At 31.8% G+C, this 19,060-nt stretch overlaps 1 protein-coding gene across 1 annotated transcript in view; it reads left to right on the forward strand.

Annotated features, from left to right (window-relative positions):
* The window catches only part of LOC145277928 (mitochondrial calcium uniporter regulator 1-like), a 33,451-nt gene extending 24,025 nt beyond the window's left edge, over positions 1–9,426 (forward strand). Inside the window, exons 4-7 of the mRNA XM_080130003.1 lie at positions 92–193; positions 934–1,047; positions 5,140–5,254; positions 9,127–9,426. Of these exons, the coding sequence (XP_079986129.1) occupies positions 92–193; positions 934–1,047; positions 5,140–5,254; positions 9,127–9,182 (387 nt within the window). The 3' untranslated portion in view covers positions 9,183–9,426. The remainder of the gene's footprint in view (positions 1–91; positions 194–933; positions 1,048–5,139; positions 5,255–9,126) is intronic.
* Positions 9,427–19,060: the final 9,634 nt, after the last annotated feature.

Here is a 19,060-nt window from a genome sequence, read left to right on the forward strand (position 1 = left end):
TTATTTATTTTGTCTCAATTTTAAACTTTTGAATGTTTATATGAATATGAAGATTATGAAATGTTTTGTGATGACTTTTCTATTTTGAAAGGAAATTTTGGTACAACAACTGACAGCCGAAATTGCTGCTCTTCGAAAAGATATGATTATATTAGAAAAAAGTGAATTTTCCAATCTTCGTCATATTACCGATGTAAGTCTTTTCTTGTCTATATACCTATCTTTTAAAAGAGATTTCTCAGAACTAAAAAGTAAATTTTATCAAAAAATATTTTCCAAGCTGGAATTATTACAATTAAACATTATTTACAAATTCATTTTGGAATTAAAAGTAATTAATAATAAAAAAGGCTTCTTCTCCAAGATTTCCTTCTCTGTTAAAAATAGAAATAAAGAAAAATCTGTATGATGTATGTACCTGTGATGAAATAAAGATATATTCCAAAAATCACTTAAATTGATCAAGTAGTTTAATTTTCATATAAAATAGCAGATTTTATGGCTAAACAAGTAATGACTATCTCGCAATGCCATTTTGAAAACAGTTTCATAGAATGAGGTAGATAACTCCGGATTATTAAAACTTGCACAATATTTGTTTTTCTTTTTTAAATAATGCAGTAGAATTCCCATTAATTGATTGAAAATTTTTTTATCTATAAAAACTTGATCTATTTGTGATTTTTGGAATATGATATTTTCTTTCAATCACGAGTACATGCATCATAAAGATTTTTCTTTATTTTTGTTTTTACATAAGGGGAGAACTCCAGACAAGCACCTGCACATCTATACTATCAATAAATTTCCTATACAAGAAGATAAATTAACAAAAACTTTGCTCCATATTTAGAAATCCTATTAATTATTTGATTAAAATTGTTTCCATTTGTTTTCGAGCTTTGTATATGAGAATTTGTTTTTTTTTTCTAGCAACAAAGTCGAGAAATTTTGCAATTGAAAGCACAAATAAAAGATGAAGTTTCGAAGTTGCAAGGGCAGATAACTCTTGATATTAATCTGGAAAAAAGTCGTTCCAAAGAAGTGGTAAGGTTTTTTTTTTATCTATGGACTGAAGAAATAACAACTTCACTTTGACTATAATGCGTTTTCCTTACGAGAGCTTTCAAACCTGTTACACATCGGTTTTGTAGTAGTGAAAGTTGGAAATGCACACACACACAAAATCTGTTATATAAAAGTTACTGTGTGCATGAGTTAGTTCCTCATAGGTTCCGAAACGGTTGATCCGATCTTTTGCCAACTTCACACAAAGCTAATTTATGTCTAGCAGTGTTCTTAGATATGTTTTGTACAGAAATTCATTTGATCTTAAAAATAGCTTTTTTTCTCTTATAAATAACTAAGAGTAATTTTTACAGGCAAATATTTTATGTTATATCGGCAAGGGAGATAAAATTTCAGCAAATCATTTCTTAAAAAGAACAAAAACAGATTTATTATAATCTAAGAATTAACAATTTTACAAAATGCTAATCTTTTTATTTAAGTAACCTGATACAAGCGTCAACTCAATCTTTTTTTCTTTTTCTCTCGCTGAATACTTATGACACCACATAGTCCCAAGTCACCAACCGTTCCTCTTCTTATGGCCCTGTCATCATTTTTTTTACTGGTGACCCTCAATGGGAACACACATGTCCACAAGCAAAAAATAAAATAAAACAAACACAGGAAAAACACAGATGCCTAGGCTTCACACATATGTTGGTTGGACTCTGAGTGTGTGTTTCTACATGCTAAGATTCACATGTACATCCTGTTGAGGCTGTGTCCTGTCACTTGCTGCCAATTCATCTACCTCGAGAATCTCTGTGTGACTAACTGCTAGGGGATGTATTCAAATCCAACTGTCCACCTCGGAGTTCAAGCCTCAACTGACTAAGCATCTGACTGACTCCCCCTCCCCCGGTCAAGTGTTGTTCCTATTGTTCCCCTGACTAACAGTAACTGTCTCCCCAAAATACCAACATATGCATTGTTCGATCCTTAGTCCATTGTTCAGTCCTTTTGCTATAGTCATTCGTCACATCCTAAATTAAGCCTACCCTTATTTCTCTTTGTCTGTGTTAAGAACAAATTTCTATCCATTTAAGGAGTTTGCTTTCATTTTGATACAGCCATAACTAGATACAATGAGGATCTTGGTTATTTTCGTCAAAATTGGAAATATTTTCAAATTTGAACCAACTAATGGCAAATAGCTCTACTGACTTGTGGATGCCTTGACAAAGGTTAAGAGAGTAAACCCCCAACAAAAATCCAGTTGGAGTCCCGATAGGCAGATGGTGAAGCATTGCAACTGCACTTGGTCTGACCATATCGGCTTGCCTTTCTGTCAGACTTTGTCTGCAATGCTAAGAGAAGGACCCTGATAACTGGGCAAACATAGGTCTCCTTATCACCCGCCTAAACCTGCATCCTGAGAGCTAATTCAAGCTTTGAAGTGCATAGCCACAGCAGATGCTGCAGTGCACCAGACTAGAATCAGAATGCCATTGTCTTGTTAAACAAAAGGTTGACATCATCAATACCTTATGAAATGTATCTTAAAATTTATCTTGTGAGATTTTAAAACTTTGACTCGGAGTAGCTAATCTTCATTTTTTTTTTTTTTTTTTTTTTTTTTTATTGTTGCACCATGGAATTGGCATTATAATGAGGTATTTCATTACAGTTTATTTTATGTAGTCCCATATCGGACAATGAATAAAAATGGAAACATGGCTGAAAAAGCAAAATCAGCAAGACTGGCTCATTTTAATTGAAGAATTGTTTTTTTTGTTTTTGTTTTTTTGCCACTAAAATTTTATTTCTTTTTCTACATATGTTTAAAAAACTATGCAAACAAACAAACAAAACTAAAAAGACTTCACTGTAGTAATAACAAGATTCTATCTTGTAAGTGGAACATTCTGGGTTTGATCATTAATGAACGACACACGGTATGACCCACAGTCTTTCACTTTGTATACGTGCATGATGACTACTACAGGTTTGGAATAACACTATTTCAATTGCTGTCACACTTAGGTTAACATATCGTTACTGACAATCTGTCATTCTTAGTTTTGAAATAGTGTTGTGACAGCATAATTTATCTTCCCTAAATATCAGGTTTTATCTGTCTTTTCAGAAAGAGTTTTTTTCTTTCACGAAAATCTACAATAACAGGAAAAGTAATTGAAAAATTTAAAGAAATCCAGAAGGTACTAGAACCTTCAAGAAGGATTGAGAGGGTTCTAGAATATTCTAATACTGAGTGGCACTCTCTATGAAAGAGATTATTGCGCTAACTCGGCAGTTGTTGGTTTGTCAACGTGATGAGTTTAACCTCAGCTCCAGTGTGATTCTAGTTTTTGTAAATCCAGCCAAAAGAATCCTCTTTAAAACCTTCTGATAACAAAAGGTAACTTTTGAAATGTTGAAATGTTTCTCTGACCAAAGATATCATAAATTTAAACGCTTTCTCCTCCCTTTGTATTATTTGGATTCATCGGAATACTGTTTTCATTTTGAGTGTGATTTTCATGTTTTTGTCGATGTAACCTCCGACCTTCTTCAGGTGTATCTTGTTACATCGACCGGAACGTTGTGAAAAATCACACTCAAGATGAGAACAGTAGTCCGATGAATCCAAATAATACAAAAAAATTCAGAAACGTTCTTCTCCCTTATCCACTTCCTTGCCACTAAGATTTTTGACTTCATTGGCAGCTTAAGTAAAAAAAAAAATTTTGGGTTGTTTATGTTAATATTTTTGTGTGTGTTAAGTAAAGATTAGACTTAAATTCATCCTTCTTGCTGTTCTCATTGAACATCTTATTTTGTTACACATTTAACCACGTAACAATGTTTTCTTCAGTCTTTCACATTTGTTTGAAATAGCATTTCTGTGATTAAACATACACACTAAATGAATTGTTAAATGTTTTTGACTCCTAATGGGGGTATGACACCAATGATTTCAATGATCGTTTTTATAACCACCGGCTGTGCTAACCAATGAAAATCTTCCAAGGTTACTATAAACATTGTCGAATTTTGGATTCAATCAGTTCGCCATTAACTAAGTCACGGACCGCATTTGATTCTTGACTACCGTCTTTGTTACTGGCAATTACTTTACACTCAGTATCAGGACTGCACTGCTTCTCCACCGCCATCTTTGTTCAACATAATATCTCAACACTTAACATGAATGCATTTAAAGAATATTCCTTATTAACAAAACGAGATCATGTGTTAACAATGGAGATTGTTTGGTGATTAATTATTAACATTAAGTACAAGTAATAAAAATTACCCAATTTATTTATTGAGATAAATACCGTTTGATTCTTGTTTAGAACTCTGTCTATATTAAAAAAACAAAAATAATGAAAAATCTACAGATTGTGCACATACCAATGATGTAATGAAAATGTCATATTCCAAAAATTGTGTGAATTGATCAAGTATTATTTTTATTTATTTATTTATTTTTTTTTTTTTTTAGCTTTTTATATCAAACTAGCTTGGGTGCCAGGCATCGGGTGTTTGGAGGTGTGTTGAGTAAAAAAAAAAAAAAAAAAGTAGTAGGCAGGTAGGCAGGCTCGAAACCGCACCACGAAGGGTGAAAAGAATGTGAAAAAAGAATGTGACGTCTTTGTTTTAGCGCGTATCGCCGAACCGGAAGTAGTGAAGGTTTAAATTAACGCTAGTCAATCGAAAAGAGCGGATGTCTTTCGAAAATATCAGAAAAAAAAAACGACCCCTTCCTGTAGAAAAGTGTCTAGTTGAGGATGAAGGAATTAATGTTTTTAGCCAATTTTTCAATATTTGTCGTCCGAAGGTTCGAGCTTCAAAGTGATACTGATCTCGTGAAAATCCGTCACCTGTGTCAAAAGTTTTAGGTAAACGTACATACATACATTTAAACAGACAGTTGAGATTTATATTACAGATGGCTCCATACTGTGTCTGTATTTTCATAAAGATACTGTGTAAAATAAATCTTATACATGTATTTTCTCTGCCCATTTTATTAATTTTATTTTTTGAATTTTGATTCTGCATTTTTTATATCCTTATTCTGTATTTTAATTTTTATTAAATTTTTTTTTTTTTTTTGTTTAGTTTTCTACACAGGAAACTCAGATCTCTAATCTTCACAACAAAATTGAGACAAAAATTGCTGACATGAGAACCACATTTGAACAACACAGGAATGATGTTTTAAAATTTGCTGGGGGTAAGTGGCTGGCCTTAAATAAGTTTCATTAAGATGACAGTTGGCATTGAAAATATCCAGAAGGTCCGCATATGCGTAATCTATATTAATGAAGTTATGAGACAACTTCACTAGCCAATTCATTGCATCCTTAGGTATGTCTATGAGGTGATTGCTCATATCAATCACAAGCATTTAGTATTTTGTATGTTGCAGAATGTTGACCCACTGTAGGCTAGAGAGAAATGAATGGTGTTTAAGATCTTAGCCATGGTTGAGATGGTATAATGGTTGCATAGACCACAAGGTCTGAAATGATTTTGTGTGTTCAATCTTTTTCTCATCAGAATCTGATTTTTTTCTTCAATCAGCTTATGATTAAAATTAGATGTGATAGAAAGAAATTAGATTCCATAAAGTTAAATAAAATAAAAGGTGAGTACAAGTTGCAGGCTCAACTAAATGGAGTCAAGTACAAGTACATTTTCCCTGCCTGAGCATGGCGAATTCAGTTAGAGCTCCAATGGGTAAAGTTAAAATTTCATAAAATTTAACTTCTAGTAACTCTGTTATGAAATTAGTATATAAAAAAAATTTGATTTTTCTATTTCTAATGATATCATTTTTTCTCTTGTACAATTATTTTTTTTATTTATTTATTTTTAGGTTTGTTTAAATGGAAATTAGATGTGATTAAAATAGATTCCATTCAATAGAATTCAAGTTTAAGATTTTGTGGGGGTTGAATCTTTTTCTTGTCAGGATCAGCTTTTATTCTTCAAGCATCAGCTGAAGGTTTAAATTAGATGTGGTAAAAAATTACATTTAATAGAATTTCAGATATGGAGGATTGCAAGCTCATTTTTATAAAAGGGGGTCTGCTATGAGTACATGTTCCTTATCTGAGCATAATTTATGTTATTCTGAGTTTCTTGTTTTAACTCGTGCTGGTTAGCTAGTTGAATGAGTAGGTCCTACCTGCCCTCTTTTTTCGGTAATAGAGATCCACCAAAATGGTCACTCCCCATTTTAATTTTGTCCTTGACCACCCCAAATTGTATTTATCTTAAAGAGACAGCATCCGTTTTCCAAATATTACACTATTTGATTTTCTCTCATTAAAGTCCCACTCCAGTCCTGCTTATTTTCGGTTCTAAACAAACCGGAAAACAGTTGAAAGTTTACTCTTTTCTGAGTTTGGAGTGGGTTGTGGTGATCTGTCTTACTAACCTACACCTTATTTTATTTTCTGTTTCTCTTTGTAAAACTCAATCATGCTCTGCAAATTCAAAAACAAAAGCAATAATTTTCCTCTATAAATCAATCAAACCAAATGCCATGAATAAATATTTGAAGATATAAGTAACTTTTTACTAAAATTACTGGATTTGACATCAAATAATCCAGAAAGGGTTGATATGCCATAAAACAAAACAACTTTTTTATTTTTATTTCTTTTGGGGTGTTTTTGTGATTTTGTTCCCCACCATTTTTCAAGAAATTGTAATTATTTTTGCAAATAAAATTCAATAAAAAAACAAAAAAACATTGAGAATATCTTAAGTAAGGTACTCTATAGAGTAATTGTGGTGATTGCTGAAGTTAAAGTGTGGGACAAATCATGGTGAAAGAATGAAAGCACCAAAAATCTCTTATGATGTGTTATACTTATACAAATAGGTCAAAAGGTGTCCAGTTAAGGGTAGGATAGCCAAAGAAAGAACACCACCTCTTCCATCTCCTTATAATTCCAAGTCTTGTGCCTGATTTATAAGTCTAAAGAAAGAACAATATGAATCTTGGGTTTTACTTTCGGCAACCACGTAATCTCTCATCCTTTATTTTGTCTTTTAGTCCTCACATTCCAGGATTACTGTTTCTGACAAAGAAAGAAAAATTGCTGTTTTCTGTGTCAAAATCTATTCCATCTACCACTTACCATTTTTGACCTTGAAGAAGTATTTTATTTTTTATTTATTTATTTTTTTTTTTAGCTCCTCACATCAAATGACTTCATGCCTTGCCTGGAATGATTTTCATTAAAAAAAAAATAATTTTATTTTTCTCCAATAAATTTTGAACCTTACAAATGGTATACTTTCTTTCAGTGTCAGATTCAATAAATTGTCTGTCTGGAGATCCAATTAATAACCAGGTTTTCACTTGGTCACCGTATAATTTCCACCAGAAATGGTGTGACTAAGTCATTGAAGCAGAGTTTGGTTGTTTTACAACATATTAACTGTTTTCAGATTATTTAATGCAGCTCATCTTGAAATCATCAAAATCTGCTCATTTTGGTAAAAGTTTGGTGCTTATTTAGATTAGCACTTAGGCGGCAATTGAAAGTAAAGAAAATACAGCAAAGTCTGTATGATGTACGTACCAGTCACAGAACAAAGATAAAATATTCCAAAAATCACATAATTTGATCAAGTATTTTTTTTTTTTTTTTAATTATTATTCAAGAAAATCAAATTTCACTCTGTGTCCATAAGGGGAAGAAAAAAGTACTTGATGGTAAAATCAAGGGCAGACAACCGACTTTCATTTTGAATCTTTTTGGATAATGTCGGAAAGACAACTGCGTACCATTTAAAACCAAACAATAATTTAATAACCTAACATTTATCTTTTTTTGTTTTTCAGAACATAAAATTTTCAAAAAAAATGAAAACATTATTTTAGAATATATATTAAAAAACAAAATTTACGGTACTTGTACAGTTTAATCAAGACATTAAAAAATGAAAATATCGAAAAAAGGTTATATTGTACGTATCTATTTTGAACTGAAGATCTCCGAAAAAAAATTTAATTTAATTTAATAGAGTAGTTTTTTGTTTTGTTTTTTTTTACAGCGGAAAAATGTTTTTATGAGAGCGTGTTGAAGTCAGCCATTATGGAAATTTTTAACATGCCACGGGGAGAAAACTCAATGTAAAGTGCCGACACTCCCTCTCCATCTTTATTACTAGCTTTTCTTCCTAAAAATCAAACCTTTTGCTCGGTATCATATCAAATTGTTTTTCGCTGTAAAAAAAAACTACTTGATGAAATTAAATGAAATTTTTTTCAGAGAGCTTCGTTCCATAACAGATACGTACAATATAACCTTTTTTCGATATTTCCATTTTTTTACTGTCTTGATTAAACTGTACAAGTACCAAATTTATATATTAAAATGGCTTCGGCCTTAATTTAGTGGTAAAAAAATGGCATATTTATTTTTTTTCAAAAATAAAAAAACTACTTGATCAATTTTTGTTATTTTTGGAATATGTAATCTTCATTCCGTGACAAGTAGGTACACAATAAAATCTTTTCTTCATTTTTGTTCATCGCCATAAGCTTTTATGCTTTAATTTGCTTATATCTTCAAATATTTATTTATTCAGTTTGTTTTGTAAAGGAAAATTGTTTGTCTTTTTGCCTTTGCAAAACATAATTAAGTTTTTCAAAAGGAAAATGAAAAAAAAAAACATGAATATTTGCTGCATTTTAGGTTATGAAGTCAATATCTTCCGACGACCTGATCTGGTAACACCAGATTGAAGCAGGGACATGATCTGACAACGATATTGCCAATCAATTACACCTTTGTTTGCATTGTTCACCCGTAGCTCCTCAGGTTTCACGACCATTATAGAGGATTTATTGCAATGGCAATTGGTTCATGCAGAATTTGTTTGAATATTGAAATTCTGATCTGGAGTCACAAAGGTTGCACTGTAGACAAATAAATGTATGTATACAAACGTCAGTCTCCTGCACATTTTGACTGTTGACTGCATTTCTTCCCATTTGAAAACTTACTCAAGTTAAGCCGTTGAAGTTATTTGAATATTTTGTAATTTACAGTTTCATTACATTTTCTTTTCTTTCTTTTTCAGGTACCATTTTCTCCTGTCTTACAGTTTGTCTCGGATTCTATCGCTTATGGTCTTGACAGCACATTTAGAATTTCATTCTTTAACACAGAAGAAACTAGAATGGGTTTTTTACTGCTGACAAATTTTGCTCTAAATTAATCATGATTTGAAATTTTAAGACTATATTCGGCACCTCAGTTATGCTGGTCTCTTAAAGGAACGCGTTTAACCTGACACCATATCTATCATCACTCAAACAAAAAACATATTTTCAAGTAGATTTGACCTCAAAATAGCATCTTATGGTTCTTGTCCAGAATTCCTCCTGTATTTTAAAAAAAATAGAAAGAAAATTCTGTATGATGTTTGTGCCCATGACACAACGAAAATATATTCCATAAATCACGTAAATTGATAAAGTAGTTCTATTTTTATTAAAAAAATTTTAAGCAATTAATTGGAAACTGTTGGCATTACAACAAATTTTGCAAGTTTTGAATCCTTTGAGATGAGGCTTCATAATTTGTGCATTCATTCTTTTGGCGGACTGTTATCCTCATCTTTATAATTGTTGTTGTTCCACCATGTTTTGGCCAACTCATCCTCTAGCCTTCTTCAGGTGATTAACCACAGCAGGATAGGAATGCTGAGTCTTGCAACTTATCCCCAGTAATTATGGAGGATTAGTTGGTCAAAATGTGGTGAGACAACAGCTATTGATTTTTGGAATATGTTTTTGTTTTGTCATGGGTATGTACATCATACAGATTTTTTTAAAACTTTGTTTTTGTTTTAATATCGGGAGAATTCTGGATAAGAACCCATGGTTTTATATTTAAAAATCCAAATTAATTGAAAAACGAGGAAAAATAATTGGGACTTTTGTAATTTAAAAATGAAAAGTGCAATAAATGATTTGTTTTTCATCTTGTCTATATAATAAATTTGGTAATGCCTGATGTAGTATTTTAAATCTGGGTAGGCTGAGTTGGCTTTCACTAAAGGCAGAAGTTTCTAGAGAATATCAAATTCATATGCATTTCCAAGCTACATGGGTCCTGGATATGACCTTAAACTATATCCAGTGGTGAGGCCCCAGCTTGCGGGCTTTTGGGGAGTGTGGAGCCACCCTTTAATTGCCATTGCTCTCAGGTCCACTCTGACCCGGAGTAGTAGTACCTGTTAAGGTCCCAACTATGAGTTAAATAGAAACAAACTTGAAAACAACAAATATATTCTATAAAAAAAGTTTTTCTTCAAAATCTTTGGATTCGACTTGAAAAGGGTTGATATGCTGTAAAACAAAAACAACCAAACAACCAAATCCAAGCTACATTTATATTCTGATAAGGGGAGATAACTTAGTGCTTAGTATTCCCAAATGGTCACCCATCTGGTAATGATCAGGATCAACATAATTTCAGTGATCTAACATGATTGTCGCCCATCACATGTATGACATATACAAATTAATTTGTCCAACACAGATTTGAAGGATTGAATATCTATTATTGCACTAAATTGAGTTACTCAATCATGCTCTGCAATGTCGCAATATTTTTCTCGGTAATGGTAACAAAGTACATGTTCAATTTAGTAGAACGTTAATGTATAAATAATGTTAATCCAAATAATGCGTAATCACATATGTAACTTTTAACTTAAGTTAATTTTTTGCAAACATCAGTCTGTAAAATAAAAGATAGTAAAATATAAATGACTTAAAAAAAAGATCATTTCATTTTAGCATTGGTTAATTTAGGACGACCAAACCAGATATGATGTAAAGAAAGATGCCAATTTCCTTTTTTTAATTTAACAATGTGTAAATAATGTTAATCAAAATAATGCGTAATGGCATATTTAAGTTTTAACTAAATGTTATGGTTAATTGTTGTAAACATCAGTCTGTATAATAAAAGAGATCAGTTCTTTTTAGCATCAATCAATTTAGAACGCAGAAACCAGATATAATATAAAGAAAGCTGCAGCGATTTTTTTTTTTTTTTTATGTAACAATGCGTGAAACACCCGTCTAGCAGGAAACACTATCAATAATTCCCCCCACTTTGTATCTGTGCCTAAACCTAAACGTAGATTCCATGAACAAAGCTTCTTTCTTAGAGATGCACGCCTGTGGAATTGTCTTCTGTTTTCCTGCTTTCCAGCTGACTACAATATGGTTGTCTAACGTAAACAAGTTTTTGATGAGCCATTCCATATAAATTAACAAATTTATCGAATTTCCATCACTAACAGTTACTATATTATCCGATTTCTACTGTACACGCTTTAACTCGTATCCTCGAGTGGCCTCTTGGCCTTGATAGTGGTGATGCCTATGTAAAAAAAAAAAAAAAAAAAAAAAAAAAAAAAATCATGTTAGTCCTAATAATACATAATGGCATGCGTAACTTGTAAGGAAATCTAAAAATCACTCTGTATTAAAGTAATTTAAAACAATGTGTGGCGATTGATCAGCCATATTGATTAAAGGCTGCGGTGTTCGTTTTTTTTTTTTTCTTTCTTTTCACATTTTCCAACAGTTACCATAAACAAACGATGCATTTTGGAGTAAAAATAATTATTTGTAGAACACGTTAAATTTACCCGTGACCTGTTTACAAAGAGCAAATTAAAATATAATTCTGGTTGTCTCCCTTAGATCTTAATTGGTTTTATAATTCAAACCAATTAAAACTTTATTACATAGCACAGCATTACCATGGTTGTTAAAAACAATAAACAATATTGTTAGAGATTTATGAAAATTGTTACAAAAATTAAAGAATTTAAGCATTCAATTTTCTTCATTGATTATTATCAAACTTGTATATGTATTTTCTATCTTACTATATGTAAAGTTCTGATATTAGTGTGTTACAAATATAGTCAGATACTAGATGCATCCGTGGCCAGTTAGATCACAACTATCAATATTTATTCATTCGAAAATTCATAAACCTTTAAAATATTCTTTTTGCACAACTAAAAATACTAATGATTACCAAATATTAATGATATCATAAATGTTATATTCTACTGAATTATGTGTGTGTGCATCTGTGAAAAACCAAAATGGCTACATACGTATGCGATGCTGGGTCTTCTATGAAATTTCTTTTACTGACATTATATTGTGATGCACATTTCTTTCTAAATAAAAAGAAATTTCTCATTGGCTGAAATTCTATTATTCCGGAATAATAGAATTTCAGCCAATGAGAAATTTCTTTTTATTTAGAAAGAAATGTGCATCACAATATAATGTCAGTAAAAGAAATTTCATAGAAGACCCATGGATTTAATGGATTATGAATCTTATCTATAATTATTTATCCTGATTAATTGTATTAAAATAATGGAACCAAATTTACTTGGCAAGTTGATTTTTTTTTTTTTTTGCTGTTTTTTTTTGTATACAATGTTACAAAAGAAGGGAATTTTTGAAAGTCTGATCAACTGACTACCTGTTGTTAACAGTCGGAACCCTTATCTATGGAACTTATAGATGTGGCTTATATCAATGACTTGAAACTTCAATCTATGAAGTTTAATAGGCTCTGAAAAGATTACATTAATCAAAAGTTCAATTTGTCAATCTAAACCAAGCAATTCATATTTGGAAAAAAGGAAAAATCAAAATTATTTATATATTCATTGTTTATCTTTATTTCAAAACTTTTTCAAGATGATTGATTTGAAAAAATAAAATTGAAATACAATATTTAAAAATACTTGGTGCATTTGTGATGTGAAAAGAATATTTTTGTTAATTTAAATATACCAAAGCCATTAGCCATTATACCCTTCACTTATTTTTAAGTTGGAGGAAGAATCTCCTTGCTGCCTTGTTTGCGTGGAGTCTGGGTAGGAAGTATCAGTCAAGAATCCGTTCTTTACAATCAGCCTGACAAGTTTGTGGCCAAGGAACTGGCCCAGTACCTGTTGGACTGAGGTACACCACCTGGGTATTACCTAGGAGGTCCATCTTTTCCAAACCTTGCCACCCAGCTTTCAGGTGGAGCAAGTTTATCACTTGTTGCCTGAAGTGCTCCTTTCGAGGGGTACCCAGGCAATTTTTGCTTGGCAAGAGTGCCCCTCCTTTTAAGGTTGCCGGTTGGACATTTCCACTTTCTGACTTTCTATCACATCTTGCTGGGGTGGGCAGAAAGTAAATATCTACCATAGCCATTAGAATTTAAAATGTTTAATGTGTTTGATATGGAATGAGTTTTTTTTTTTTTTTTTTTTTTTTTTTAAATGGCACAGTCATAATTCAAAAAATGTGGTGTAATTTTGACATGAAAAGTTTTTATTTTTTTCAAACATTCTTTTTACATCCAAATGATAAAAATCCTCACATTGAACTCTACCCTCTGCTATAATTTGATATTTATATGGTATATTGATATTTTGTTCATGATAAGGATGCTTATTGTGTGATGGAGCTTGCGAGTAATCTAGTTTAGCAGTGAAAAGTTAAAGTATTTTGACAATGACTGCCTACACCATATCTTACATTGTTGGCAGGCCAACCATGTTCTGATTTCTGTTCTCTGCCAACATCTCCATCTAAAGTTTTCACCATCTGTCCTGTTGTAGCAATGGTGTTACTAAATCAGACTCTTTGAAAATATCTGCTTCCTGATTTAAATACACCAAACTTTGAGGTTATTGCTTTTTCCTTTCCCTTTGCAAAACTCACTTATGTTCTGCAAAACCAAAAAGAAATGGTGACCTACTTAGAAATATTTAAAAAAAAAAAAAACTTATTTTAAACTTTCTTTAAAAAACGTTTTAAGGTGATCTATTAAAAGAATGTTAAAAAAAACAATTTATTTTAAACTTTTTTTTTATTTTATTTTTTTTTTTTTTTTTTAAGGTTATCTACTTAGAAATTTTAAAAAGAAACTAACTTTTCATAATTTTCTCTTGCCAGAACAAAACAAAAATTACATCACATTTTTCATGAGAAATAATGTCTACCATATAACAGGTTTCGCTCCATTCTAAAAAGTCTCCTGTGCGTCATGAGTAAGTTGCTGGAATCTGTGTTAAATAGAGAAGTAGTCAAGCACCTCAGCAAAAATAACCTTCTTAGTGACATGCAATATGGTTTCCGTTCTGCTAGATCTACAGCAGATGTGCTTACAGTTATATCTCAGAATTAGCGAATCTCTTGACGGAGGTTTCCTTTCTATGGCAGTTGCTCTTGACATAGAATATGGCATAAAGGTTTACTTCACAAGATCTCCAGTTCCGGTATAGCTGGAAATGTCTTAATTATTCAATCAGTTCTCTCTGATAGGTTCATAAGGGTAGTAGTTGATGGGCAGAAATCAGAAGCTCACAATATTAATGCTGGAGTCTCTCGGGGGTCTATTCTGGGCCCAACTCTCTCCCTGATCTACCTCAATGATCTTTCAAATCACATCCTTAGATCATTTGTAGACATTTATGCTGATAACACTATCATCTATGGCAGCACATCAAAGACCAAGTTTTCTCTGATCTTGAGCATGTAGTACAATGGGAAGGAGGTGGCTGATTACTTTTAATGCATCTAAAACCAAGCTTTTGTCTTTACATCATCAACGTTCTGATCCCCATCTGGCATCAATTGAAATGAATGGCTCTTATCTTGGGGAGGCTCCATGTTTTGACAAGCTCCTGGGTTTGACCATTACTCCTGATCTGAAATGAAACATGTACATAAAATCTGTTGCCAAGGTTGCTGGAAAAATGGTGGGATCCTTCTATGGATCCAGTAGATATCTCACTGCTGATGCAATTCTCTACCTATATAAGAGCCAGGTACATCCACGGATGGAGTACAGTACTGTTGCCACATCTGGGCAGGAGCTGCTAAAAACAGCCTATCCTGCCTTGACAGAGTTCAAAATAGACTTTGTAGCTTAATGGGGGACATCACAGAAGTGATGTTGCGAGCCTGTCTCTGCTTTATTGTTATAGTACTCGTCTGAGCTCCAATCTATAGTCCTCCTTGCGAAACTTTCACGAGAAACACTCGTCCAGCTGAAAACACTATCAATAATTTCCTCCACTCTTTATCTGTGCCTAAACCTAAACGTAGATTCCATGAACAAAGTTTCATTCTTAGAATTGCACACTTCTTCCATTTGCCTGCTTTCCAGCTGACTATAATATGGTCGTCTTCAAGTCCAACTTAAACAAATTCTTGATGAGCCATTCTTCTTAAGTAATCCAATTTACCAAATTTACACTACTAACAATTATTTGGACATTGTCCCATTGATCACTGTACGCTTATTAACCCTTATCTTCGAGTGGCTTCTGGGCCTTGATATGTGGTGACTCCTTTGTAAAAAAAAAATAAAATAAATAAAGTAACCTTATTTTATTTTATTTTTTTTTTAATGGGAATTTATTAAAAGAATATTAACAGGGTTTTTTTTTTTTTTTTTTTTTTTTTTTTTTTCCAAACTTTTTTTTTTTTTTTTTGTCAGATGCTCAAGATTTCATAAATTATTTTTTTTATTTTTATTTATTTTTTAAAAATTAAATTGGGTCAAACTCGTATTTCAATCTCGGTGAGTCCAAATCTCAAATCCAGCTTTATTTTTTTTTACACACTATATTATTTTTGATGCTTATTTATGTTAACCTTTGTTATAATTGTTATGAATTATCTCCCTTTATGAGAACTCTTTACTGACAACCCTCCAGGTTTCATTCACTTTTTCATCATGTACAGCTTAAAGTTCAGTCATGTAAAAATACAGCTAATAAAAGTATGAAGTTTTCTTTTTCCTGATTTCAGCCTTGTCTCAATATATATTAAACCCCTTCCATAAAATAAAAGTGTCTTATTTATTTATTTTATAATGGGTCAGCTTTTCTGATGGATGCTCCCATAGTGATGAACTTTTGCTTTCTAAATAATTATTTTAATATTATATTTCTGAATTTTTGAGATGAGGATTGATTATTTATATTAATTGGACTACTGTTCTCATCTACAGTGTTATTCACACAGCGTTTCAGCCAATGTCACCTCAGACCTTCTTCAGGTGTAGCTTGTTAGTTTTTTTGTTTTTTTTTTACATCAAGTAGTTTCATGTCTTGTCAGGAGTGATTTCCAGGGACACTATAAGTAGGTAACCTGATAAGTAGCAAAATTCCACACCTTCACTGTAGAGTTTCCCTGATGTCAGAGAGCTTTCTACTCTAAAAGTTTCTTCCTTTAAACTGCTGGATCTTGGAATTCTCTCCCTGTATCCTACTTCCCCAGCTGTACTAAGATGCAGAATTTAAATGTAATGTGAACAGACATCTTGCTGCTCAACTCCCTGCATAGTGTCCCTGTAACCTTGGCATCTCAGCTGCAATTTTTCATTTTGGAGTGAATATGAATAAAAAGAAAGTAATTGTATGATCAACTACTGGTATATATGGATGGAAACGAATTTTGTTAATTTTGTTAAAAAAGAAAGAAAAGAAAAATGTTGTGACATTTTACCCTTTGCTCTCACACTATAAATGGAAAGATTTTAAAAAAAAAATGAGATTTGTGTGTGTGCAGTTATATGGAAGAAAAAGTGAATTTTTTTTATTTTTAATAAAAAAAATTTTTTAGACTTGGATTTTTTTTTTCAGCAGCTTAAACCCCCCCCCCCAAACCACATACACTATCCTGCATCCTATTTATTTATTTATTTTTATGTACCCGAAGAAAAATATTCTTGAAGAATTCTATCTCCTCTCGCATTAATCCTAAGTTTGGAAGGCAGGGGGATCAATATATTAAAAAAAAAAAAATAAAAATTAGTTTCTAATATGGGGGGAAAAAGAGGAGAAAAAAAAAACATAAAATATATTAGTCGTTCCATGAATTTTTTTTTAAAAGTAATTATTTTGGAAATATGAAAAAATGGTTACTTCGTCTCCGATGCTATGTGGCTAAGTACTTGATTTTATGTCAGATTTATATAGTAAAGTGAACCTCTACTTTAAACTCAAATATTCATTTATTTAAAAAAAAAAAAAAATTCCCATTATTTCCAGAATCGTGACATGTAATTGTACAAAAAAAAAACGGATCACATATTTATTGTTCCGTTGGGTGTGGACTGTGGAGCAACGGGGAAAATTTCAGCCCAAATCTGTATTTACAATAAAATTGAATAAAATATAATATTCTTATTTTTTTGATGTCATATTTCATTGTTTTCTTCAGATAACAATAAAAACGTGATTAAACAATTTCATTTTCGTTTTATTTTTTTTTAATCGTTGGAGAACACAATCCATATATGGTCAGGCATATTTGATGTTTCGATATCTCTAACTGACCACATATGGAGAGAAAAGGGAAAGTATATACTCTTATCATAAGAGTCTTATGAAATGAATAACAATTTTTTTGATAGAGGAACAGAGTTAGACAACTCCATGAAGTAGTGTATATATTGGGTCACAACAATTTCCTAAGTTGACCCAGTACAGAATTTAATACAATATGGGAACTGGGTGCTTGTTCAGAATTGCACTTATGTCAAAAATTAAAAGTAAAGAAAATACAGAAAAATCTGCATAATGTATGTACCGGTCATTGAACAAGGATGAAATATTCCAAAAATCATGTTTTTTGGGGTTTTTTTTTTTTTTTTTTTTTTTTTTTTTTTAAATTCAAGAAAATCAAATAGTGTCTCTGTCGGCCATGATAAAATCTCATAAAATAAATAAGGGGAAGACGACTGAAATCGAAGTATCGAGGTCAAAACCAGCCTTATGTTCAATAGTTTAGTAGTAAAATCGCTATAAATTGTAAATTTTTCGAAAATAAATATATAAGTACAATAATGGCCACCACTTATAACATAATCAACTCCTCTTTATTTAAAAAAACAAAAAAAAAACAAAAAAAACTAACCAAATCACCTAGCAGGGACATTTCTCCATGAGAGAAATTAAGCCTTTATAGGTAAGGTGGAAAACTACTTACTTGAGGAAAATTTAAATGCAATATTCGTTTTCAATACACCTGAAAACTTTTAAAAGTCGTCATTTTAAAGGAAAATGTTAAGGTGAAAATCAAGTAAAAAAAAAAAAAAAAAAATTTGTCGCAATTTTAAATTACCACGTGTTAGCATCAGTTGGCCATGTTGGCTATAATCAACATCATCTCAGTTTGTCCTGACAAACCCTTGTACAGAGATACCAAAAAGACATGAGAGGATAGTAGGTAATTCCAACTTCTCCCATACATGTTTTAATCTATGTATATATCTATAAAAGTGAACGTGTCTGTATGTGTGTCTGTGTACATTTCCCTACGCAATAACTGTGTCAATTTTAAATCTACAGACTCGAAATTTGATATACAGGGTACTGAGGTTTGGGAAAATCTTTGTTATCCGTTTTCGGCCAGAAATTTGGCTGTTAAGGGGTCAAAAGTTCAACGATTTGACCTTTGAGAACTCTACCACACCCCTCCGACAATTTTGGGTCTAAACACTTGAACTTTTAGATATAGGTTCCTTGGACATGGATCTAACTTAATAACTTAATTTGAGCCCAAAACAATAAATGTTAAGGGGTCACAATAGGGGTCAAAGTTAGTAAAATTGACCGCTTTTTTTTTTTCTTTTTGCTCAACATACACCTCTGGCTGAAATGCTAGTATATCTATAAAAGTGAAAGTGTCTGTCTGTCTGTGTATAGAGGGTCATAATAGGGGTCAAAGTTAAAAAAAAAATTGACCTCTGCAGTCTCTACCAAATTACTCAGACAATTTCTGGTCTAAACATTTGAAATTTTACATAAAGGGTATTCAGAGGTAGGGCAAGCTTTTTAATCAGTTTGGGTCGAAAATTTGAGCTACCAATATATAAATGTATGTTTGCATGTGTGCCTAAAACTTTCGACAGAGGCGACGGATTTTCACAAGATCTGTATCCTTTTGAAGCTC

This window comes from Euprymna scolopes, chromosome 6 (genome assembly GCF_053919585.1).
Source record: "Euprymna scolopes isolate OS-2025 chromosome 6, ASM5391958v1, whole genome shotgun sequence".
Classification (NCBI taxonomy): Eukaryota; Metazoa; Mollusca; class Cephalopoda; order Sepiida; family Sepiolidae; genus Euprymna; species Euprymna scolopes.